We start from the raw sequence: 23,859 nt of genomic DNA, 5'->3' as shown, positions 1-23,859 counted from the left end.
ATAGACCATGCCTAGAAATCTGCCCAATTAGGGACAGCAGGAGCAACAGTTCTGGTAAACAGTTGAGGGCAAGTTTCTTGGACCATGCTTCCGAACATGGTGATTCTCATCATATATATACTGATGGCTCGAAGGGTTCTGATGGTGTTGGTTGCTCTGTAGTGACTGGTGGTAATATCATTAAAAAGAAACTTCCTTCTAATTCTTCTGTTTTTACAGCTGAACTGCTGGCAGTTTTGACTGCTCTTAAATATATCTTTTATAGTTCTTGTACTAACAAGGTTTTTACCATTTTTACCGACTCTTTGAGTGTTTTATCTTCTCTAAAAAGCCTAGTCTCTTGCCATCCTTTAGTGCAAGAAGTACAAGATTGGTTTTATCTTTTAATTAATAGAAGAGGATTTTCTGTTGGATTTTGTTGGGCTCCGTCCCATGTTGGAATTGTTGAGAATGAGCGAGCCGACGCTGCTGCTAAGGCTGCAACTAGGCTTAGGCACATTTCCAACATGGGCGTCCCTGTATCTGATTTTAAAAGTACCATTCGATTTTATTGTAGAGACCAGTGGCAGGCCCACTGGTCTACTTTAGATAATAATCTTAAATTGAAATCGATTAGGCCTTCTGTTCATCGTTGGCCTCATAGCCGGATGGATAGAAGGTCTGAGATAGTTTTAGCTAGATTGCGTATTGGCCACACTAAATATACTCACGGGTATCTAATGACGAGTGGAGCAGATAGGCAGGTTCCTCGCTGTTCCACCTGTCATGTGGATTTGACTGTGGTGCATATTTTGGTGGAGTGCCCTCATTTTGAAACCAAACGTAGAGCTTGTTTGCTGGCAAATAAGTCTCTTGGCGATATTTTAGGTGAAGGTGCTCGGGCAGAGCAAATTATGACATTTTCAAAAAATATTGGTCTTTTTTACGAATTGTAGTTTTCTTTTAATTGTTTTAGGTTTCTTGTTTGGTTTTTATGAATGAATGATTTGTATGTTAGATCGGTTGTGTGTATGTTTGTTTGTGTGACAGTGACTTTTTTTATTCTTAAGATATATATGCGCTGAATGGCCCCTCGGCTCCGGCGCTTGGCTATGTGCCAAAAATGTTATAATCTAATCTAATCTAATCCTATTCTGTCCGCCAGTTGGCAACACTGTCGTTGACAGATACAAAAACCTTCCCTCAAATCAGTTGTTAACGAGCGCCCGTGTTGTTTACATCACGGCCGCTCTTTATAAATTTCCTTAAACATTTTTGTGCCTTTAAAGCTTTCATTATTTGTTAAATGAGACTTTATGTGAATTACCACTCACGCATTACATCACGAAATAGTAAATAAACTTTGATTTCTGTTGTGGTTCTTATCTTAAATTACGAACTTTTGCGCGACCCGGAACTACTGACCTGTCCAATTCTACAATGGATTGCCAAGAAATTACGATGCTTCCTTCTGCCAGCAACATCAGGAACTGCCCGGTTTGTGGGACAAGGATGAGTAGCAGGGAGTATGAACCCCATGACATTTGTAGCTCTTGTTGTGGACAGGTTTGTGACTTGACTTCTCGTTGTGACGTATGTAAGCCCTGGTCTGACGAGGATATGACTGCTTATATGAAACGCCAAACAATCTTGCAGCGTAAAAGATCGGTTAAGGAGAAAAAGAAATCTATTGCTAGAACTGTATCTAACGAATTCTTTGACTTGGGCGCTCATGGTTCTGGCTCTTCGGTTTCGGTATCATACGACTCCGATTCCGAATTAATTGATGCTTTGCCCCCTGTACAACCGGTAATTAGTGAAGTTATTTCTGATGTAGATTCAAAGATTTTGGCAATGGAAACTACCTGGAAACAGAATTTTAAGAAATTACAGCTTAGTCTAGATAGAGATATTTCAGCTAAGTTTAACAATCTGTCAGAGAATTTTCAAGAAGCCTTCACTAGAATGTCTAACACTCTTTTAGATTCATTTTCAGCTCCTCGTCAGGTACCTGTCGACAGCACCATGGGTAACGGTGCGACAGATACCCCGGCTTGTGAACCCCGTCGTGGCGAAGGCCTAGGGGGGATCCGGTCCGGGCAGGTGCCTAACGAATCTTTACCCAACGTGTCCCCTGTTAGTCCCGTAACAGTGCCAAAGGGCGCTTATTTAGGAGAAGGGGGGAGTGATATTAGTGTCAGGCCTAAGATAGCTAGTCGTCAGGATTTTACTTCAGGGGAAGTTTCTAAGTTAGGATCTGACGATGATGATGATGATGACGCGGATTCGTGTGATATTGATGTTTCCTCGAATGGATGTCATGATGTAGAATTCAAGAAACTTTTTTATTTAATTTTGAGTTTTCTTCCTCAGGCGAGGCCTAAAGAGCAGAAGCAGCCTCCGCCTCGTTGTATTACAGAAGGGATTTTTCTTGACGGTCCTTCCCGGTCACGGGAATTTTTACGTTTTCCCTTTGCCCAGAGGTTCGCGAGAGTGAGGGCGGACGTTGCCGCTAAACTTTCGAAGGTGATCGGGGAAGGGAAGAGGAAGCTCTCTTCTCTTCTGCGACACCGGAGAGGGGTTTACCAGGTGGCGGATGATTCTTCATTCTCTCGACCCCCCAAGCCAAATCCTGATTTTGTCCGACTTTCAAGTCAACCCTTGCCTTCTAAGGCTTCGGTCTCTGTCTCAATTGAAGATTTTATTGCTATGGAGTCTGTTATGAGCTCCTTACAAGAAGCTCAATCCTTCAATATGTGGGTCCTCGGAGGGCTTTTAATGTATATCAAGGACTCTGGGTTTGTTCCTCCTGATGCTCCTCTTTTTGAGAAATTCTGCTCATCCATTTCAATCGCTTCTGTACATCAGAACGAGCTTGCTGCTTCAATGCAGGCCTTTCTTGTTTCTCTAAGGCGTAACCTGTATTTGTCGCAGTTACCCTCCTCTGTATCGGAGATTCAGAGAACCCGTCTGTTGTCCTCTTCTCCTTTTGGCGATTTCCTTTTCGATATTTCTGTGCTTTCTGAGGTTTTGAAGGAACATCAAGGTGATGCCTCTTCCCAAGCTCACTGGGCCTTATCAAGAGCTTTTTCCTCTGGTCTTCCTCCCGTTCCTTCAAGGAGTAAGCGTAAGTTTAGGACCAGATCTGTACTTCTGTTCCAGCCCAACAACCTCCTTCTGGCTCTTTTTTTCCAGAGTACATCTCAGGTTGCTGGTGCTTCTACTTCATCCTCTGGTGCTCACCCTTTGAAACGCGGGAGAGGTTCTTGGCGTGGCTCTAAGGGCAGAGAAAGAGCTCAACCTCCAGGAGGACCTTCTTCTTCTTCTTCTTCCTTGTCTCTGCGTAAGAATTTTCGAAAGTAGGAGTCATCACCTTGCCTGGAGACCGCAGTAGGAGCTTGTCTCTCCCGCCATTGGTCAGCTTGGCAGGGGAGAGCGGTGGATGCTTGGGTGGTGGAGGTCCTGAAGGAAGGTTACGAGATCCCTTTTGTTTCCAGACCTCCACTTTCCAATCGTCCTCTCAAGTTCAGCAGTTATTCCCCTCACTCAATCAGGGGTCAAGCCTTGGAGAAGGAGCTTTCGGCCCTCTTGGAGAAGGATGCCATAGAGCGAGCTCCTCCTTCTCCCGGGTTTTACTCTCAGATGTTTGTAGTTCTAAAGGCCTCGGGTGCCTGGCGCCCCATCATAGATCTTTCGGTTTTGAACAAGTTCATTCTAAAGTCCAAGTTCAGGATGGAGACGGTCCAGACTGTTCTTTCATCCGTCAGGAGGGGGGACTGGATGATTTCCATCGATCTGCAGGATGCTTATCTGCAAATCCCCATCCATCCAAGAAGCAGACCTTACCTTTGGTTTTTCACGGACTCGGGAGTTTTCCTGTTCAAGACCCTTTGTTTCGGCCTCACCACTGCTCCACAGGTCTTTTCTCGGGTGATGGCTCCTGTTTCAGCTATTCTGCATCAGTTAAATGTAAGGATGCTTCGGTATCTGGACGATTGGCTAGTCCAGGCCGAATCTCTAGAGAAATGTCTCCGGTCGAGGGAGATAGTTCTGTCTCTTTGTGTCGAGTTGGGCATTCGTGTCAACTTCGACAAGTCCAATCTAATCCCTTGCCAGATCATGACTTATCTGGGGATTGTTTTGAATTCCCAGATTTTGAGGGCTTCTCCCGCTCAGAAACGGATAGACAAGCTTCTGAGTCTGATCGAAGAATTTTTGTCCTCCGTAACGCAGCCAGTTTCTCTTTGGAGGTCTCTCCTGGGCCATTTGTCATCCCTCATCCAACTGGTTCCCGGAGGTCGTCTCAGAATGAGGTCTCTTCAGTCGACACTTCGCCAGACATGGGATTTCGTGTCCGAGGACACGATAGTCGCCTCTTCTCCACAATGTCGGAAGGATCTCCGTTGGTGGATGCAAGTTCACCGCCTCAAGTCAGGGACATCTCTTCTTTCGGTTCCTCCGGACCTAATGTTTTGGTCAGACGCCTCGGATCAAGGTTGGGGCGCACACCTGGGCTCCGAAGCCGCTTCGGGCCTTTGGTTAGAGGAGGAGAGTATCATGTCAATAAATTGGAGGGAACTGAGGGCAGTGTACCTAGGCCTTCTTTCATTTCAGGAACAACTGTTGGAGTCGGTTGTCGCGATCTTTGTTGACAACACCACAGCAGTCTTGTACTTGAGAAACCAAGGCGGCACACAGTCGGATCTTCTCACTCAAGAAGCCCGATCAATCCTGTGTTGGGCAGAAGACGGGGATTACGTTGGTCCCTCAGTTTATCCTGGGCCATCACAACGTCTTAGCAGACGCCTTGTCGAGACCGAACGAAGTTCAAGGGTCGGAGTGGACACTTTGCCAGGAAGTCTTCGACAGCCTCAGGAAGAAATGGCCTGTCACAGTCGATCTGTTTGCCACCCCACTGAATTTTCGGTGCCAGATATTCTTCGCCCCTTACCAGACTCCTCAAAGTGCCGGGACAGACTCTCTTTTGCAGGACTGGGAGGGACTTCAAGCCTATGCTTTTCCTCCGTTCTCTCTGGTGAGGTCAGTCCTCAACAAAGTGAGGGCAACCAAGCGTCTGGATCTCACCTTGATCGCCCCCTTCTGGCCACAGAAGGAGTGGTTTCCCGACCTTCTGGAAGCACTGGTGGAACCCCCCATTCGCCTGCCAGAGAGACCAGATCTTCTCAAACAACCCCATTTTGTCATCGTTCCATCAGAGGCTCCACATGCTTCATCTTCATGCCTGGAGACTGTCAGGAGGTTCTCCAAGCACGAAGGGTTCTCCTCCAGAGTGGCGCGACAGTTTGCTCTTGCCAGACGGCAATCAACCAGGCTAAATGGTCGGTTTACAGACGTTGGTGTAAGTCTCAAGGACATTCAATTTCTAGACCTTCCTTACCGAAAGTAGCGGAGTTTTTAGTTCATTTACATCATGACAGGGCCCTGTCACCTTCGTGCATTAAGGGTTATAGGTCTATGCTTTCCTTTGTTTTTAAGGCAAGGCTCCCTGAGATCTCTTCATCTTATGTCATTAGAGATTTACTTCGATCTTTTTCCTTATCTCGACCCAGGCCGCAGTGTTCGCCTCCGACATGGGACGTTAACAAAGTCCTTCAAGCCTTAAGGTTCCCTCCGTTTGAGCCTCTGAATTCTGCCAAATTTAGGGACCTCTCTTCTAAGACACTCCTCCTTGTCTCACTGGCTACAGCCAAGAGGGTGGGTGAACTGCAAGCACACTCTTTTCTGGTTGCCAGATCTGGACAAGACATGATTTTGTCATACCTTCCTGAATTTGTCGCAAAGACTGAATCGTCTGATAATCCCATTCCCAGGTCTTTCGTACTGAAGTCGCTGGTCGACTTTGTTGGTAATTTAAATGAGGAATTAGTTCTTTGCCCTGTTAGGGCGCTCTCATGTTATTTACGCCGCACGAAGGACATTCAGGGTCGTCCCCGTCATCTGTTTGTTTCACCCCGAAATGTCAAGAGACCTATTTCAAAGAATGGTGTATCCTTTTTTCTCAGAGATCTGATCGTTAAAACTGGTGGTTTGGCTGCTGGGGAAGACCAGACGCCGAGAGCACACAGTATTAGAGCAGTTGCAGTGCTACATCAGTAGCTTTCTCATGGAAGAACGTCTCAGTTGCCAAGGTGCTTGAGGCGGCTACTTGGCGTTCTAATTCTGTTTTTGCCTCTTTTTACTTGAGGGATATTTCTCTAGTTCTAGGCGACCTTCGTTCTTTGGGCCCGTTGGTGATGGCAGGACAGGTCGTCAGACAGGAGAATTAGGTAGTCTTCCTGTTTTACGTTTGGTTGCTACCTGTATATTATTCATTAATTTTTGTTTTGTTGTATATATTTTTTGTTTTTGTATTATAACCCATGGGCAGTTTTTGACGTAGTTATAATGGGAATTAGGCAGTTTGGTATTTAGGTGTTGTTGATGACAAGGACTGACTGCTTGGCAACTCATGCTGCTTCCATTGTCAGTGTGAAATGGTTCCAGCCACTGGGTTGTCGGCACTGGCGACTACGCTTCTCCCAGAGTCGATGCTGACCTAGGACTAGCCACTGGTTCGCTTGTCCTGACGACTCCTGCTTCTTCCACTGTCCTGGACAGGGAATTAGTCGATGGATCGTCTGCTGTCATCTGGTGACTCGCTCACCATCTACTTTTTGTCTCACCTGTTTTCTCGGAGTCAGACACTCGTGAGATCAGGCGACATTTAGTAGCCCTGAGTTTCTTGTTGACGAAGTCGGTTGCGTTGATACACCCCTGATGATCGTGTAACATGAGACCAGGTTGGACTGTCAGGCATTCGTCCTTCGGGACTGAATCGCCTTTATGCTCCGCGCTCCTTTCTCTTGGCACCAGAAAGCTCGAGTTAGGAGTTGCTCATGAGCCAATTCTTTGCTGGCGACATCGGGTTGCGTTGATACACCCCCAAGGTTTGCTTAGCTTTGAATCGCCCAGACAGTCCCAGACACTCATCCTTTAGGGAAAGAATAGTGCTCGATAGTCTTCAGGGTGCAGCCTTGCTGTCTGCAATTCGTCTGACTGGTCACCTGGTCGGTCACCTGACTTTAGTACAGACGGACTGACTATGCACTTACTCCTTGTCCTGTGCTACCGCAGTTTGGTGGCATGGTAGGAGACTTTGAGTTGTTAGTATCTCAGACCTTGGGTTGAGTTTTGACTGCCTATGATATAAATATTTCTTTTTGTTTTGTTTACTCCTATTCTGTCCGAAGGGGAAATTGTATTCAGATTCCCTCCTCCTTTTCAATGTGGTTAATCGGGCTAGATGAATTATATGAAGGTAATGTTTATTAATATGGAATTTTTATTCTAAAATTAATATTAATAATACTTACCTGTATAATTTATCTAGTCCCACCCATCCTACCCCACGATCTGCCTATCACAACTGATTTGAGGGAAGGTTTTTGTATCTGTCAGCGACAGTGTTGCCAACTGGCGGACAGAATAGGAGGTAATAGGGTTGCCAATGTGGTAAATTTTGGTGCGGTTTTTGGGGATTTAGGGCTAGATAAATTATACAGGTAAGTATTATTAATATTAAATTTAGAATAAAAATTCCATATTGTTCAAGCTGATAAGCTTGACGTCCGGCAAGCTGATAAGCTTGACGTCCGGCAAGCTGATTTGCATAGTCAAACAGCTCGCCAAGACGCCTCTTACTCGTCCCTAAGGGACGCTCTGTCAGCGGACAGAGATGACTCTGGTTCGGCAGCTACGCTGGACAGACTATCCTAGTTTTCGACAGGAGAAGGCCAAAGCATTCCTCATACCCAAGAACACACAGGCGTCCTTTTAAATGCCCTTCTGCAGTGTCGATGAGCGTGACAAAGACGCAAGATGTCGCACAGGCGGCCGTCGTTTTTGTCAAGAGTGGCGAACGTCCTTTAGACTCGTCCTGATGACGATCACTGTACTTCTGCTTAGGACGCTCGCATTTCATGAGCGGCTCTCCCCTCGCCAGGAAACCTCTCAGGTTACTCGTGTTGACGCACGTCATTCACTATTGATGCTTCCCTTGATGTTCGTCGCTCTCCTTTTCCGGACGCTCTTCAAAGGAATGCAATCAGGATGATCGGCAAGCACCTCGCGAGGATGCCTTTCGGAATGCTCGGCGTTCCTTTTTTGAGCGCGTTTCTGGATATGTTCATTTGCATTACAAAGACGCAAGATGTCGCACAGGCGGCCACCGTCTTTGTTAGAAGGTAACGAAGGTCTTTAAGGCCGTCTTGGAGACGATAGCCATACGTCTTCCTATAGTGCTCTCACACTTCAGGAGCAGCGTGCGGCTCTCCAGGACGCCTCTCGGGTGGCCTTTCATGCATCAGGGCGCACGACAAGATCCTCTCTGAGATGCCGTTCAGACCCCTTGGTGTTCTATGCACCAATACGCTCGGTAAGACACTCGCGAGGACGTCTCTTGAAGATGCTCAACGTCCTACGCATTGAGACGTGAGGAAGCTTTTGCAGATGCTCGACGTCCTACACGAAGAGACGCTCATCAGGACGCTCTGGAAGACGCTCGACGTCATAAACATTGATAAGCTTTTTGGAAGACGCTCGATGTCTTACACATCTGGACGCTCGCCAGGACGCTAGCGAGGACGCTTTTGAAGACGCTCGGCATCCTACACGTCATGACGCTTGGTAGAGCACTTGCCAGGACGTTCTTCAGAACGATAGGCGTCCTACGCATCAAGACGTTCGGCAGGATTCCTGCAAGAACGCTCTTCAAGAGGGCGTCGTCGAAGAAGAGGAAGGAGTTTGGTCTCGTCAAGATGTCTACTTCGCTTTCTATGAAGGGAGTGTTCAATAGAATCCATGACTTGATGAATTCCAGAAAAACTGTAAGCAGATTTCGGTGTCATAAAACGCCTCGTCTGCTTTCGGGACTGCGCTGCCGAAGGGGAACATTAAGGTCCTACCTGTCGTAAGCCCAGTCTCTCATCAGGAATCCTGCCCCTTCCTCGATTTCTGCGGGAATCGGGAAGACTATATGCTCGAATTCCTGGATTACTTTCTGTCATGTAAATGGGTTAGTTCTCATTGACAAAGTTCTTAATAACATTTTATCGCATAAGCGGATAAGCTCTCATTAACAAAATTCGAAAGAGCTCTCATTCATTAGTCAGAGGCTCATCCAGGAAAAAGGCTTGTAGACTACGTCCATGAAGTCTTATGTCCAATATCATAAGAAGTTTGAACTGTCCTTTTCGATCCTCGGTTCTCACCTGAGGATCTTCATTCGAATAATATTAATTCGTTCTTTTGGTAAAGAGAACGAAGACAGTCGATTTCCATTCTCTCTCTCTTCCTCGTCGAGGAAAGAATGTAGTAGAGAATTAGGTGTTCAAGTGACTACAATACTTACGTATTTTATCTTTGCGTCATATTACTAATGTAGGGTTCAAGTCATATACGCATATCGTAATTACCTCTACAGATGGCAACCGAAAGGACTGTTATTTTAAGTGTATTTAATCGGTCCTTCCTGCAAACTTCCAGGAGTTTCTAGTGTAAGGACAACGCTTAAAGGTATTGTTACAACAACACCAACTCAGCTTCTGCATCTAGCGAATTATGTTTTGCTTAAATATGCCTGCATGAGAATTTCCTTCTGATCGATAATAGTAACAAACCTATTCCTTCGTAGAAGAGAGTAGCTGGTAACTCAGGCAGAATAGTGCGAGACGACGATAGAAGGCTGCTGTCATTGTGGATGACGCAGTATATTTAATCGGTACTCCCGGCAACTTTCCAGGAGTTTCCGATTTAACATTTGGTTAATTAAGCGTAGTGTTACGACAACACAAAATCAGCTTCTGTATCTAGCGAATTCTGTTTCGCTTAAATATGCCAACTTGAGAGTTTCTGTTCAAATAATGGAAAATCTATTCCTTAGATGAATAGAGTAGCTGGCAACTCGGCATAATACTGCGAGAAGGTGAACATAAGCTGCTGCCTGTAACTGTCACCAACTCAGTATCAGGTAGCTCGCTGTTAATCGCGGTCGGTTACGTCTCTCTCTCCCGCGGGATTGATTGACGAACCGTATCTCTGCCCTACAATCATGGACTTTTGCCTCGGGTTGAGGGGATTTCTAGTAATCATGAATAAACACAACTTCCTTTTGCTAAGAAATTTTCAACAGAGATATCTCTTAGACCTGTTCGGCGCTGGTTACCGCACTGTAACAGAATTCTGTACGAGTCTACCACGGCATAGCACTATAATAATGCTCTCCTGCTTATGCAAAGCGCAGCCTTATTAGGGAAGGAAGCATGCTTAATGAGGGAATGGATGAGTCTGCTGGGGACCATTTCCTCGCTGGAGAAGCTTGTTTCCCTGAATAGACTGCAATTCAGACCTCTACAGGTTTTCCTACAGGAGAACTGAAATAACATCAAAGATCTAGAAATAATTCTAAACGTCTCTCAATGGGTTAAGGATCACCTCAGGTGATACCAAGAGGGTGCCAGGCATCCGGACAGAGGTACAGAGGTCCTGGCACATAATCTAAAAGAATTGGAAGCAATTTGGTTGGCTCTCCAGTTCCTCGAAGAGTGAGTTTTTGGTCGAGTGGTCCAAATCATCTCTGATAATTCCGCAGCTCTCTCATATCCCAAGAAGAGAGAGATGGTTATCAGCATAAGCACGGAACGTAACGATCCTCAAGAGGTTCGTTACACGATTGCACGTCCATGCGGATTTTCTTGATCGACGGCAGCAACTACTGACGTCTGAGTAATCCTCGCTTAGAAGTATGTTGAGAGTTGTGGAGACTTTGGGGACGTCCTTTCGTAGATTTCTTCGCAATATTGAAGACGAAGAAGTTGCCTCTACATTGCTCCCTTATTCTCGATCCGAGAGCGGTAGCAATAGGCGCCATCCTATAGTATGGAATGGGGATAGTTGGTTAGTCTCTTTTCACCTATTCAAAAGCTTAGGAAATATAATAAGATAATCACTGGCGTCAGAGGGAGCGAGAAAGACGCTGATCGCCCCATGTTGGCCTTCAAGAGGCTGGATTCACAGAGGTCACGTCCTTCAGAGAGCACTTTCCAAGGACCCTTCCCGAGAGAATCGGTCTACTCTAACAGCCTCACTTCGAGAGGTACCTAAAACCTCTCCGCTCTGAGTTTGAATGCGTTCAGACTGTCAAGAAGCGAGAGGATCTTCAAGATTAATTGCAAGTCTCATTGCCAAAGCAAAGCTTTCTTAGGAAATATAATAAGATAATCACTGGCGTCAAAGGGAGCGAGAAAGACGCTGATCGCCCCATGTTGGCCTTCAAGAGGCTGGATTCACAGAGGTCACGTCCTTCAGAGAGCACTTTCCAAGGACCCTTCCCGAGAGAATCGGTCTACTCTAACAGCCTCACTTCGAGAGGTACCTAAAACCTCTCCGCTCTGAGTTTGAATGCGTTCAGACTGTCAAGAAGCGAGAGGATCTTCAAGATTAATTGCAAGTCTCATTGCCAAAGCAAAGCAGTGCTGCATATTTTGCAGTGTACCAATCGGAGTGGGCCGTTTCTGGACATAGGGCAGGAAGAATGACTTCCTCCACCTCTGACATCTGTGAATTACTTTACCGTCTTCCCTTTCCGTCTGAAGTATGGTATAAGCTAGCAGTCCCAACGATTGTAGAATACGGAAATATGTTGTTGACAGCCTCTAGGCTCAGAGATTCGGATCTGTCAAACAACAAAGCCCTTCACGATCTTTGAGGTCTGTGGAAATCTTGAAATGGTCTAGATCGAAGCCTCCGGCATGGAACTTAGACGTAGTCTGAAGTTCCTGATGTCAAAGCATTTCGAACCTCTCCTTTCTGTAAACTTAATACACGTGACTAGAAAGGCTAATTTTCTAACCACTCTAGCTACGGCAAAGAGGGTTAGTGAGGTTTTAGCCACCATCAGAGGTTTTGGCTTTAGAGGACATAATTCGGTGCGTCCTCTAAGCCTTCCGTTCTTGCTAAGAACGAAAACCCGTCTAACCCTTGGCCCAGAGGCCTGGAGATCAAAGGGATGGCACAAAGTATTGGGCAAGAGCCACAGAGAGTCCTGTGCCCTGTCGGGGCTCTCAAGTTTTACCTTGATAAAACTAAAGAAAGTTGAGGTCATTCGGACAATCTGCGGTGTTCCGTAAAAGACCAGACTTGCCCATGTCGAAGAACGCCCTGGCGTTATGGTTAAGGAGTTCTTTTAAAGAGGCTCATTCACTATTTTTGAACAAAGATTTGAAGTCTTTTAAACTGAATGCTTACGAGGTGAGGGTGCGGCCTCGGAAGCATTTCAACAGAGCATGACACTCAGTAATATCCTGAGTGTCACGTTTGAGCGAAGCAACTCTGTGTTCGCTTCACACTCCCGGCGGGATGTGAAGACGACATGTGAGATCTGCGAGTCGCTAGGACCATACATATCCGTAGAAATATTATTGGGGGCAGGAAGCAGCACGAATCCTATCCTATAGAAAAGGGATAGGTGTGCTTTTAACTTTGAAGGGTCGGACGCTTGAGGCGCTTTCCCTTTATTTAGCCTAGAAGTTATGGGACTAACTTTGATAGGTTAGGTCAGGTGGTGGTTTTTAGCTTTGTTGCCCCCACAGTATGGTCAGTATGGTCTAGTCACATTGTGGTCACGCTCCCGTTGACAGATCATCTAGAACTCACCAGCTACATAGGTCACTACCTTGCTGGAGACTAGTAAAGCAGAAGCAGACTTGGGTGACAGTAATCACGAAGTCAGCTATGCTAACAGGTAAGGAACCAAGATGTCAATCATCTGCATGTAATTTGTTTCCTAAAATCCTTCTATTCTGTCCCTTCCCACCTCCAGTGGTGGGATTCAGCTATATATATATCTGACAGGTAAGTTTCATGAACAAAATGTTATTGTCATGATACAATAAAGTTTGTTCATACTTACCTGGCAGATATATATAATTAAGTACCCACCCACCTCCCCTCAAGGGACAGTGGTATGAAAAATCTGAATAGAAAATGGGAATGGTTCCTGATATCCGCCTCCCAGCGGCGGGAATGGGTACTAACCACCTGGCCGCCCACTGCGTGTGCTGGGAGTTTTGAAATTCTGTCGGACTTCGGAGAATACAGCTATATATATATCTGCCAGGTAAGTATGAACAAACTTTATTGTATCATGACAATAACATATTTGTGGATGTGATTCTTACTCCTTGAAACTATGTCACTTTAGTGTGCACTTCTTGTTAATTTTCATGTTTTCAGTTGAAAGGGAATCAGAATCCTCTTAGCTGTCATTACTTGAATGTGCTGACCATAAAGAGTTAGCATCTATGTTAATATAAAACATGGGTTGAATATTTGATCAAGATACTCTCTTCCCCCCTCCTCCCATATAGGATAGTAGACCATCTTTTAACATGACACAAGCCAATGTCTTGTAGTTTTTGCATCTCATTTATTAAGCAATAGTTTACTTGGCAGTTCTAGTTTTTTAGATTCTCAGTTCATGGTTATTTTCCTTAGCAATCCTTGTTTTTGTCTGCAGTTTCAAAGTAGAGAACAGTGCACCTGCAGTTATTATAGGTCTGGGTACCATTCTTTATACGTACATTAATCATTGGACTCATCGGTATTGTGCAGAGTTCAGGATCAACAAAAGGCAATCTAGTAAAACTTTTTAGAGAGAAGCGTGGTGAGTCATCACCGGGAAAAAATTTCTTTGGTTCCTGTAGTTCAACTGGAAGTGTGATATTTCATAGGCATTTCTATAGTTCAACTGGAAGGCATTCATGTAATTGAAAAGTCAGTAGGGGGAAACAGGTTGTTTGTTTCCCCCTACTGACTTCTGGGTGTTCTTAGTATTGTGGTTACCGAGTTTTTGTGATTAGATGCACAAACTGGTCAATAGTGGTACTAGTATTAGTCCAGACTTTAGTGTCTGTGGGTCTGTGGTATGTCTGTATGGACAAAAAAATGTGTGTTTCTAAGAAACTTTTGGAATAGAAATATCAAAATGGATCATTACATGGCTTCCTTAATGTGCCAGAATTAATTGCATTCAAGTTCCAAATAATGGTAAACTCTTGCTAAGGAGATATCAGGTTTATTGCACTGCTCAGGTATGTGACAAAAGGTGCAGATTCTGGCAAACCAATACTATCTAATGACACAATGCAAGTACTACACATTTTCTTGACAGAATATTAGAGGGAAGATTTTTGAAGTGTTGGTCATCAATCATTGCAGATGTTTGTTTGTGTGTTGTATCGATGCCACTGATTGTGAGCAGCAAAAGTAGTTAAGGCATTACAGGAAACTGAATTGATACTATGTTTCAGATTAAATTTTTATAAATCCTAGTCAGGTTGTTTACAGTTTTTTTTTATTGGAGTAATAGTTTGATATAAAATTTTTGTTGCAGGATTTAACTATTTCATATTTTACAGGGAAGGAGAAACAGCAACGTGAATAGTTTCAACTAGGATGTTTAAGTAGGAAGGTCTATTAAAATGTGGGAGAATATCAAGTGCAGCCCGTCACACACCTGGACTTTAAAGATCTGTTCATGAAGACAACAATTTTCTGAGAAGTAAGTTGTATGGAGAGATTCACTATGAAGTTTAAAGTTAAAAGATATCTGCCGTCTAGTAGAACATTACTTGATGTCTTGAATGTTGTCTTGTCAGGTTTTGTTAAAAGTGAAAGAGATGTGTGCTCTAATGATTTTAAAATGCTGAAAATATTAACTTATATATACGTACATGTAATGTAGTAAAACTAGAATGAGAACAGTCTTTGACAACTGGTATTCTTGCAGGAATCAAGCTAATCAATTAATATGAAATTTAATTGTGGAAAGGAGTCCAAAATTGTCTTAATATTTTATTATTAATATGCCTGTCATTTTATTTGATTCACTTAAGAATCGTACGTATATCAAATTAGGCTTACGAAATGAGCCACTTTCAATAAAATAAAGGTTTTAGTGATAATTTTGATTAGCTGAGACATAACATCTAGTGTTCCTCAGGATAGTGCTCACCGATCTATATACTGATTTTTGGATTTACCAGTGTCATACTTTTCAGACCAAGAAAGTAAGATTAGTACAGTGTGCAGATAGTGCCACTTTTGTTGGTTTGTATTTGCTAGTGTCATACTTTTCAGGCCATGAAAGTAAGATAGTACATTATGCAGATAGTACCACTTTTAATAGTGTGTATTTGCTAGTGTCATACTTTTCAGGCCATGTAAATAAGATAGTACTTTATGCAGATAGTACCACCTTTATTGAAGTTTGTATTTGCTAGTGTCATACTTTTCAGGCCACGGAAATCAGACAGTACAGTATGCAGTTAGTGACACACTTATTGCAGTTTGTATTTGCAAGTGTCATACTTTTCAGGCCATGATAATAAGATAGTACAGTATGCAGTTAGTGCCACTTTTATTGTATTTTGCAATTAGACATAACGTCTGAAGTTCTTCAGGATATTGTTTTTGGCTGTGGCAGTCTCATACTTTTCAGGCCTTGAAAAAAAGATGTATGCAGCAGATAGTGCTACTTTCATTGCAATATGCAATTATCATTATCCCCTTAATGTATAATAAAGTATGTGGAAGCTAACCATATAGTTATTGGAGTTTTAGAATTAATCTGTAAGTTGTGTAGTCTAGAGGGGATGAAGCTAAACTCTGGAAAAACCAAAGCTATTCATCAATCAATCAGTAGCCTGTATCTGTTCTTCTGTTCCAGGACTCAAAAACTGTAGGTAACAGTGTGGAATGATGAAGAGTTCGACTTAGCAAAATGCAAGTTTTTTGTCTTTCTCAACTGTTAACCCTTCCAGTCACAAGGCCTTTGCAATTAATCCCATTGCAAAATTTTTTTTAGAAATAGTATGTTGATGGATAAAATTTAAACTTATACTAATTAAAGACTGACCCTTTGGGAGCCATGTGAAGGTTGAATAAACTAGGGTTGGTCTGTGAAAGTACTACTCATGATGAGGCATGTAATTTGATCTCATTTCAAAGCACATTACTCACACTTTGTATTAGGATGCCAGAAGAAGGGCAAGACACACAAGTGAAGGTAAATGGATGCATTAGAAAATTGCTGAAAAGGTCACAGTATTGTAGGTGATACAAAGGTTCAAAGAACATACGAAGTATATGGCAAGAAGTTTGGGTACGTATTAGCATTTACACATTAAGATTAGGGATTGCATTACTATTAGCATTTATACGTTAAGATTAGGAATTGTATTACTAAGTAGCTCATGCCTTAGTGTGTGTGAGTAACTATCTGTGGTTTTTAAATCTATCCCCTGACAGGACTAGGTAGCCAGTGAATCAGATTAGGGTAAATAGTTTGTATCTTATGACGGCCATATTTTTATTGCTTTGCATTCTTTCTATTAAGTTATATGACGGTGCAATGGCCCTCATCATTCATTTACCTGTCTTGCATCCTGAAATAGGTTAGGATATACTATAGACTTATTGCCATCCATAAAATCTGGATACACTCTTTTGGCATGGCATAGTCTTCATTGTCATTAATATTTTTGTGCCATTTTCCCGTCTTGAGGTTGAACTTAACAGGTGGTCCAATTCTGTAAGCTCACTTTTCATTGGTTTCTTGACCTTTTACCGCTGCTTTTATGTATAGTTTTTTTTATTGGAACCTATTTTTCACTATTGCTTTCACATGCACTTTTTCCAAGTAGTTATTGCTTACCTCGTATCATTGCTGGTTCAAGCATGAAAGCATCATATTTTCCAACCTAGGTCAGTCTTACAGAGTTCATGGTTCCAGAGGGACTGGAAATAGTCTAGCTTGGAATTGAGGTGTGCATTAAAGGTGAATAGGACTTATTCTTGTAATTGAAATGACAGTAAAATAGCATCATATTAATCCCTGGAATTAAGTGCCACTCACTGCATCATTCAAAATCCAAAACTGAAAGTCATTATTGATGCACTGACATGGCATTTTTTACCATTTTCCACTTGTTGCTTTGATGTTTGTCAGAGTACAATTATTCTGCTTTAAAATGACACTAGCACGAGTGCCATGTTAGGAATAATGATCACAGAGAACGTATAAAGTCTTATATTGTCTGACAACATCTCTGTCTGGGACAGACAGGATGTGAGCGAGTTCTAGGACAGACCTGAAATCTTCATACTAAACAATTTCACCTTCATTGTCATTTTATACCCCCAGAGGTCCCTTGATCGTTGAGTCTAATACCGTCCAGGTCATGAAGCGTCTAGGTATAGTAATGAGTTGTGTATGTCATCAGCACTTGACTTGAGGCACTATTGGTTATATTTTCCATATCATTTGAGCTCTTTCCAGTGTATTCTGTTTTATGTACTCCTCTATCTGCATTCCCAGCAGATAACAATGCAGACAGAATTTTTCAGCCTTTTAATTCTCCTCTTATTCCATTTCATTTCTTTTATCTTAAGTCCAGCCACTGGGATTGGCTGAAAGTAGTACCCCAGTGGATGTCTTTACAGCCTCATTTTCATAAATAGTTGGTCCAGGCTTTCATTTATGGTTTTTCACCATAATAGCAGAACCTTCTTATTGGTCCTTGTTTCACATGTTATTTCTTCATACTAACTGTTCCACATCCCTTGTCCAAACCATAGAGTTTTTTGAGATCAGTGTCTCTCTTTCCACTTGCTGCTCAGCTCTACTTCATTTGATACTCTCATACACTTGCTAAGATTCTCATTAGTTTCCACCCCCTGCAGGAACATAGCAGTGCCTTCAGTACACCTGATGTGATGCACTGCAGGCACTGCTAAAGGGGGTATTCAGCATCCCATCAGCCTTCCAGCCTTTGTCTTTTATCTACATTATTCCCACTTCCTTTCTTCAGGTTTTGCTCTCCAGCCTTTCTTAACTGTTACTTCTTAGTGCAGCTGAAGGTTTCCTGCCCAGTTTCCACATTTTGACCCTCGTAGTTCCTGTCGTTTATATTCTGAATTGATCTATCTCGCTGTCCAGCTGCTCCAACACCCTCTTTTCTCTTGAGTGCTGAATGGCCAAGAATGTCCCAGTGCTTGGCTTGGCAGCCGAAATTTCATAAAACCAAGGTACCCATTGTCACTTGCTTTCAAAGTAGTCTCCCTCTTCTTTGCAAGTGCCAGTTTTTTGCTGCAAAGAGTAGTATGGGCCATATAAATGCACCCAGAGGTCTTTTTACTTAATTGTAGCTGCTGGTATTTTCTTTTTCTTACCAGCTTTTACTTAATTGTAGCTGCTGGTATTTCCTTTTTCATACCAGCTTCTCAAGCAGGATTTCTTCAAGGCTGATTTGAGATGCATCGTCAAATTCAAAACTTGCTCTTATGGTGTTTATATAGAATGAAGCCAAAGGTTCTGGAATTTCCTAGTGAGTTTACACACCATTGAATACCAGCATGAGAAATTGGAGAGTACAACGTGTGTCCAGTAGCAAAAACAAATAATTTGTAAAAAGCATAAAAATACAATGAAATCAAGAGATAAAAGATAAGAAAAAGTGCTTTAGCAACCCTTTAGTAAGAAAAGACCAAGTGTATGACTGTGGAAGACCTTGCCACAGTCAGTGTTGGAGATTTGTGTTTTATGGTTTTCAGGAAGCCAAAAAGTGTGTATCTTGGATGACCTGGCAGCTGTGGTGAATGCCACAGGCATACTTGATAAAGCAAAACTATTGAACAGTAAATTAAATCGTTTTGAGCAGGCTAGTCATTATTCAGTAGATGTTGTGGCTGCATAACCTAATTCTGTTTTGGGTGGAAGGATTAGAATTTCAAATGTTTTGTGTAGAGCTGAATATCTTCATTACAGTTTAGTGGAGTAATATAAGTTAAGTGGTAGTGTAAGGTTCCTGTAGAAATATTGAATCAGGTTAACTTGTAAATGACAGTTTTGTGTATGTTTTTAATTCCTCGTATTAATGGATGTGCTGTCTTCTGGAACAGGGAAACTACACGAACCTCTGTACCCAGTAAGTGGCTAGTGCAATCACTGAATCTCAGAGTGCACTGCAGTCATTAAAAAAGTTTCTTTGCAGCCTCCCTTCAGCCCAGAGCTACAACCCCTTTCATTCCTTTTACTGTACCTCTGTTCATATTCTCTTTTATCTAACTTTCTACCCTCTCCTAACAATGTTTCATAGTGCAACTCTCAAGGTTTTCCTCCTATTACACCTTTCAAACCTTCTTGACATTATTTCTCTTTCAGCACTGAATGACAACATATGTTCTGGCATTTGGCCTGAGGCCTAAATTTTATATTCCATGCTTCCATGGCATTGAAACCTTGTTATGCAAAATAAAGGACTTAGAGAGTGGTTTGGTTGTTCAGATAACTGCTGTACACAAATTTTAAGTTACAGTTGTTAACAAAGACAGTAAATAAAACTTGTAATTGAGTCAAGTAAGAAGTGAGATACATTATGTTTGCATAGACTATTCTAAGCTAGCTTATTTAATGGCAAGACAAAGTAAGACATGGTTCAAAGTATTGCTTTTGTGGTCACGAGATGACGAGAATTAGTCGATCAAGTAATCTTCTAAGGTTATGAATGTTTGGCAGTAATAAAATGAAAATGTATTTAGTACATTTTTAAACTGAATATTGTGTTAAACACCAACCTTCCGTAGTGCACATTAAAAAACAACTGGTTCAGTGTATAACCCTTGGCACCTCGGCTCAGGTGTAGATAGTTGACAAAGCAAGTATTGTTTTAGACTTAGTTAGTGTACCTGTGGCTATAACACCCACACTTTTCTTGTTGTGTAGTGTAAATATTAATATGTACAGACTTTTCCTGTTGTGTAATGTCCAAAAACCAATTGTAATATTTACAAGTTGCATTTTTGAGTTTTGGTTTAAAAAGGTCGATAAAGTCTGTAAATATATATGTATTGTTTAACTTGTTTTTATGTTCGAAAAATAATTTACAAATGATTTGAAATTTGCTGGTAAGTGTTGAGTCTTTTGGAGCAATCGCATGTTAATATCATTATTATTAATTAGTGATTTAGGTAGGTTTCATGTTGTAAATGGAATAGACTCCCTTTGTAAGTTTGTTTGTGAACTAGGCTTCATATTCTGAAATTAACACCCCATTTGTGAGCACAGTTGTTAATTAGTCTTCATGTTGTGATATACACCCTTTTTCACATTGTTTCACCAAATTTGTTTGGCTTTATGTGCAGCCCTCCGTGGTGATAATTCCCTCTCTGGCGGGCCCCGTACAAATCCAAAATAGTCTGCTGGCAAGGTTTCTTCCTGACATCTCAACTTTTCTTTGTTTTGATATCAGTAGCAGTTCACACCTTATTTGGCATTCTATCCTAATTGGACATTCAGGTAGAGAGAGAGAGCTTGTGCATAATGTTGTATGGCTCTATTTATGTATTAGATGCCATTATATTCTTTCTGCTTAGTTCAATTTTTCCTTTCAGAAATGAGTGCCCAGGAAAGTCTTTTCAGATCAGTACAGTATACCTTACTGGTATCCCCACAGCGTGGTCTGACCCCATGGCGTTGATTTGTCAGACCTGCAGATGAAGCCACAGTAAGTAACAAGCTTACTTTAATTAGTGATAAGCCTGTGAAAGGTTATTTAGAAACAAAATACTCGAGCCATATTCTAATAGTTTATTTGAAAAATAATGCACAGCAGACAGTCCAGTTCCATGTGACAGCACAAACCTTACTTAACCAGTCAGCTAACTTAAACTTAAGCAAATGTATGCATAGAACGATATTAATCCTATCTTTTTCCTTTTAGATTTTGATGGCCTTTAAATCCTCTTTACCCTAATGATATTGCCACTAGCAATCTTGTTTAATTTTTTTTACAATCCTTATTTTGCAGTAACCATAAGAGGTTCTTTAAATCTAAAAGCTTAGACTTATTTTTAATAAACAGATACTGTTATGTTTCTCCTTCATCAAGGAACCAAATGTCCTCTGTACTTCTATATATGAAATGCAATCATACAATTTATATAGTTTTTCCAATCCTTGAGAATTGCTCTGTATAAAAATGTCTTTTATTAACATTAACACAGTGAAAACTGGACCCACAAATCAAGATTTAAAATAGTCCTCTTCATCTATGCAGGTTGTAGCATTTGTACAGATTTTCTACAGGTACTTATAAAGGTAACAACTTTTGTAAGTGTCGATCAACACTGGCATTAAATGACAGTGCAGACAAAGCTAGCAACACTGGCTGTTATAATTAGACCAATATAGCTGTAGGTGCTAGTGATGATTCCAGGAATTCTGGATGCATATTTAGCCAGGAGTCTGGAATGACTCAAGTTTACTTGAGGGTCTTTGAAACGTCCTTTCAGCCCCAAGCTGCAACCTCCTTTGTTCCTTTTCTGTACCTCTGCTCAAATTTGCTTTCTTTTGTATTACTTTCCACCCTCTCCTAATCATTGTATTATGTATAGTGCAACTGCAAAAGTTTACCTCCTGTTGCACCTTTCAAACCTCCTCTACTCTCGGTTTTCCTTTTGGTGCAAAATGACCTCATAGGTGTGAGCACTCGGCTTCTGGCCTAAATCTTACGTTCCTTCCATCTTTCCTGGTGAAGGAAAGCCAGATTTGCTGAACAGCTGCACTGATAAGCAGTAAGTGTGCCTTGCTGTCGAACGTCTCCCAGTTCCAGAGGTCCTTTATTCCTCACACCTGTGGAACAGTCTCCTTACTATGTTGAGTTCCAAACAGTTGCAAAGCAGTTTTACAAAACTAATGTGTATTATTTACTTTCCATGTTTTCATTTTTGAGTGTTTAAAATGCTGGGCGGGCCATTTTCCATTGCTTAGTATTATTTAGTGTTTAGTGGGAAAATTTTATAAGTTCATTGCTATCACTAGTGGGAATTATTGGCAATCCATGCATGATATATGTTGGTGACAACTATGATACACCAGAGGTGTAGAGAAAGTGTTTTTATTTTGCACATTTCTTTATGTTTCTACTTGCATGTTTTTCTTGTCTGTGTTTTGTGCATATGTGCAGTGAAGGTGACACATTGCCTGTTAGTGGAAGCTTAGGCTATTCCAGATGTGCCTGAGGCTAGGTTAGCTATTGCAGGCTTTCAGTGCCATGTTTCAGATGTCTCCATCTCATTGATATATTTGTTTAAAGGATTTTTTTTTCCTGTAGGTTTTATTAGTTTCCTATTTGATTTTATTATGGCGTCAATAACCTAGATGCTGAGACGTCCGTTTTGGAGAACTGTGCCCATATGGTGACCTTTAATGTGCTTTAGCAGAAACTGCTACCCGGCCATGAAAAACAGTTTCAGCCATTTCATTAACTCCTTTGCAGCTGATGTAATAATAATGTATTTTGTTTTGGCAGCTTAGTACCGTAACCTTGAAAATTTACTGCGTAGCCAGAGGTAAATAATTATAAAAAATTGTCTTTATCTTTTATATGGAAGTCTTTATGTTTGCAGTAATATTGGTTATGTCTGGAGAGGTATGTACTTAGTTCCCCTCCATACTGTACTTGCAAATATACAAATTGGAATGCTTTTCTGAGTTGGTTTTGTTTTCCACGTTATACATAGTGAAGGGGGTACGTTACTGACATTACAAATGCCTGAAAGGGTACACATTACAAATGCCCAAAAGGGTACACATTACAAATGCCCGAAAGGGTACAAGGGGGGGAGAGAAAGGTTGAAAACCCCTGATCTAGTAGAGGCTACAATTTGTGCCTTGCATTCCTTCTCCAAGGCAAATTGGAGAAGGTGTGGTGTGAAAATTACTGATCAATTGCTAGTCATAATCAAAATAAAGTGATATATTAAAGAAAAGCGTATTTTTGTTGTCGTGAATACGAACTTATCAATATCTGCTGCGCCCAGATAGGTTTAGGCAAGGCAATGCCCTCATAGTTTTCTTTCAGAGCAAACTGTTTTAGATGTCTGCCAAAGCTAAGGATTTGAACACTAATAGAGATAAATTATCTAAGTACGGTTGAATTATTCACCAACACTAAGTTCATGACTATTGACAAACACACACACACACACTCTCTCTCTCTCTCTCTCTCTCTCTCTCTCTCTCTCTCTCTCTCTCTCTCTCTCTCTCTCTCTCTCTCTCTCTCTCTTCCCATCTTGTTCAGGAATTCATGTCATTGCCTGCATAATTGTTATTTTTATTTGCTTATTTTACACCTTGTAGTGTGACCTTTAACCTTTCTGGTGATTTCTGCTTAGTTGAATTTTTATTTATATGCTTTCCAGTAAGTATTAAAGTACATTTTCATATAGCAGAAGTCAAGATCTTGGAATATCATATATACCCTTTTGCCTGCAGTCTTATTTACGTATTTCTCTCTCTCAACAATCAGGAACCAGGAGAGAACTTCAGTGAGGAAGGAAGGACAGCTTCAAGAATAAACAGAAGCAAGAGGAGAGATGCATTAAATAATAAATACTGGATGACAAGCACTGAAGACATGGAAGAACAGAGAAACCCCAGTGAGTGCTTTTTGCACCAGCTATGACAGTGGAGGAACCAATGCTATATATATGTTTTTTTTTTTTTTTTAAATAAATAGTGTGTGTTTGTAAATACCTGATCAATCTTGCGCAGTCTCTCTATTGGCAAAATTGATGTGTGTTTTCCATTGTATTATAAAATTGCTGGGCCTTGAACTATCCTTCTCATGGACTTGAAAGTTAGAAGTGGAGTGCCACAACTGAGGCAAGTGCAGTGTAGGCCCTAGCCACTGTACTCTTGAGTATGATACCTCGTTTCGCCTGTGGTCTGGTGCCTATAGGGAGATTTTAGGTGTTTAAAAT

The 23,859-nt window shown here is 41.8% G+C and overlaps 1 protein-coding gene and 1 long non-coding RNA gene across 2 annotated transcripts in view; both read left to right on the top strand.

Moving 5' to 3' along the window:
* The window catches only part of LOC135212738 (uncharacterized), a 170,313-nt gene that overhangs the window by 78,310 nt on the left and 68,144 nt on the right, over window positions 1-23,859 (top strand). The gene's annotated exons all lie outside the window — the stretch shown is intronic.
* The window catches only part of LOC135212398 (uncharacterized), a 56,488-nt gene that overhangs the window by 13,630 nt on the left and 18,999 nt on the right, over window positions 1-23,859 (top strand). Inside the window, exon 3 of the mRNA XM_064245767.1 lies at window positions 15,096-15,257. Within this exon, the coding sequence (XP_064101837.1) occupies window positions 15,096-15,257 (162 nt within the window). The remainder of the gene's footprint in view (window positions 1-15,095; window positions 15,258-23,859) is intronic.

This window comes from Macrobrachium nipponense, chromosome 41 (assembly GCF_015104395.2).
Source record: "Macrobrachium nipponense isolate FS-2020 chromosome 41, ASM1510439v2, whole genome shotgun sequence".
NCBI lineage: Eukaryota > Metazoa > Arthropoda > Malacostraca > Decapoda > Palaemonidae > Macrobrachium > Macrobrachium nipponense.
The sequence above is the reverse complement of the archived record's forward strand: the minus strand, read 5'-3'. Positions and strand labels throughout refer to the sequence as shown.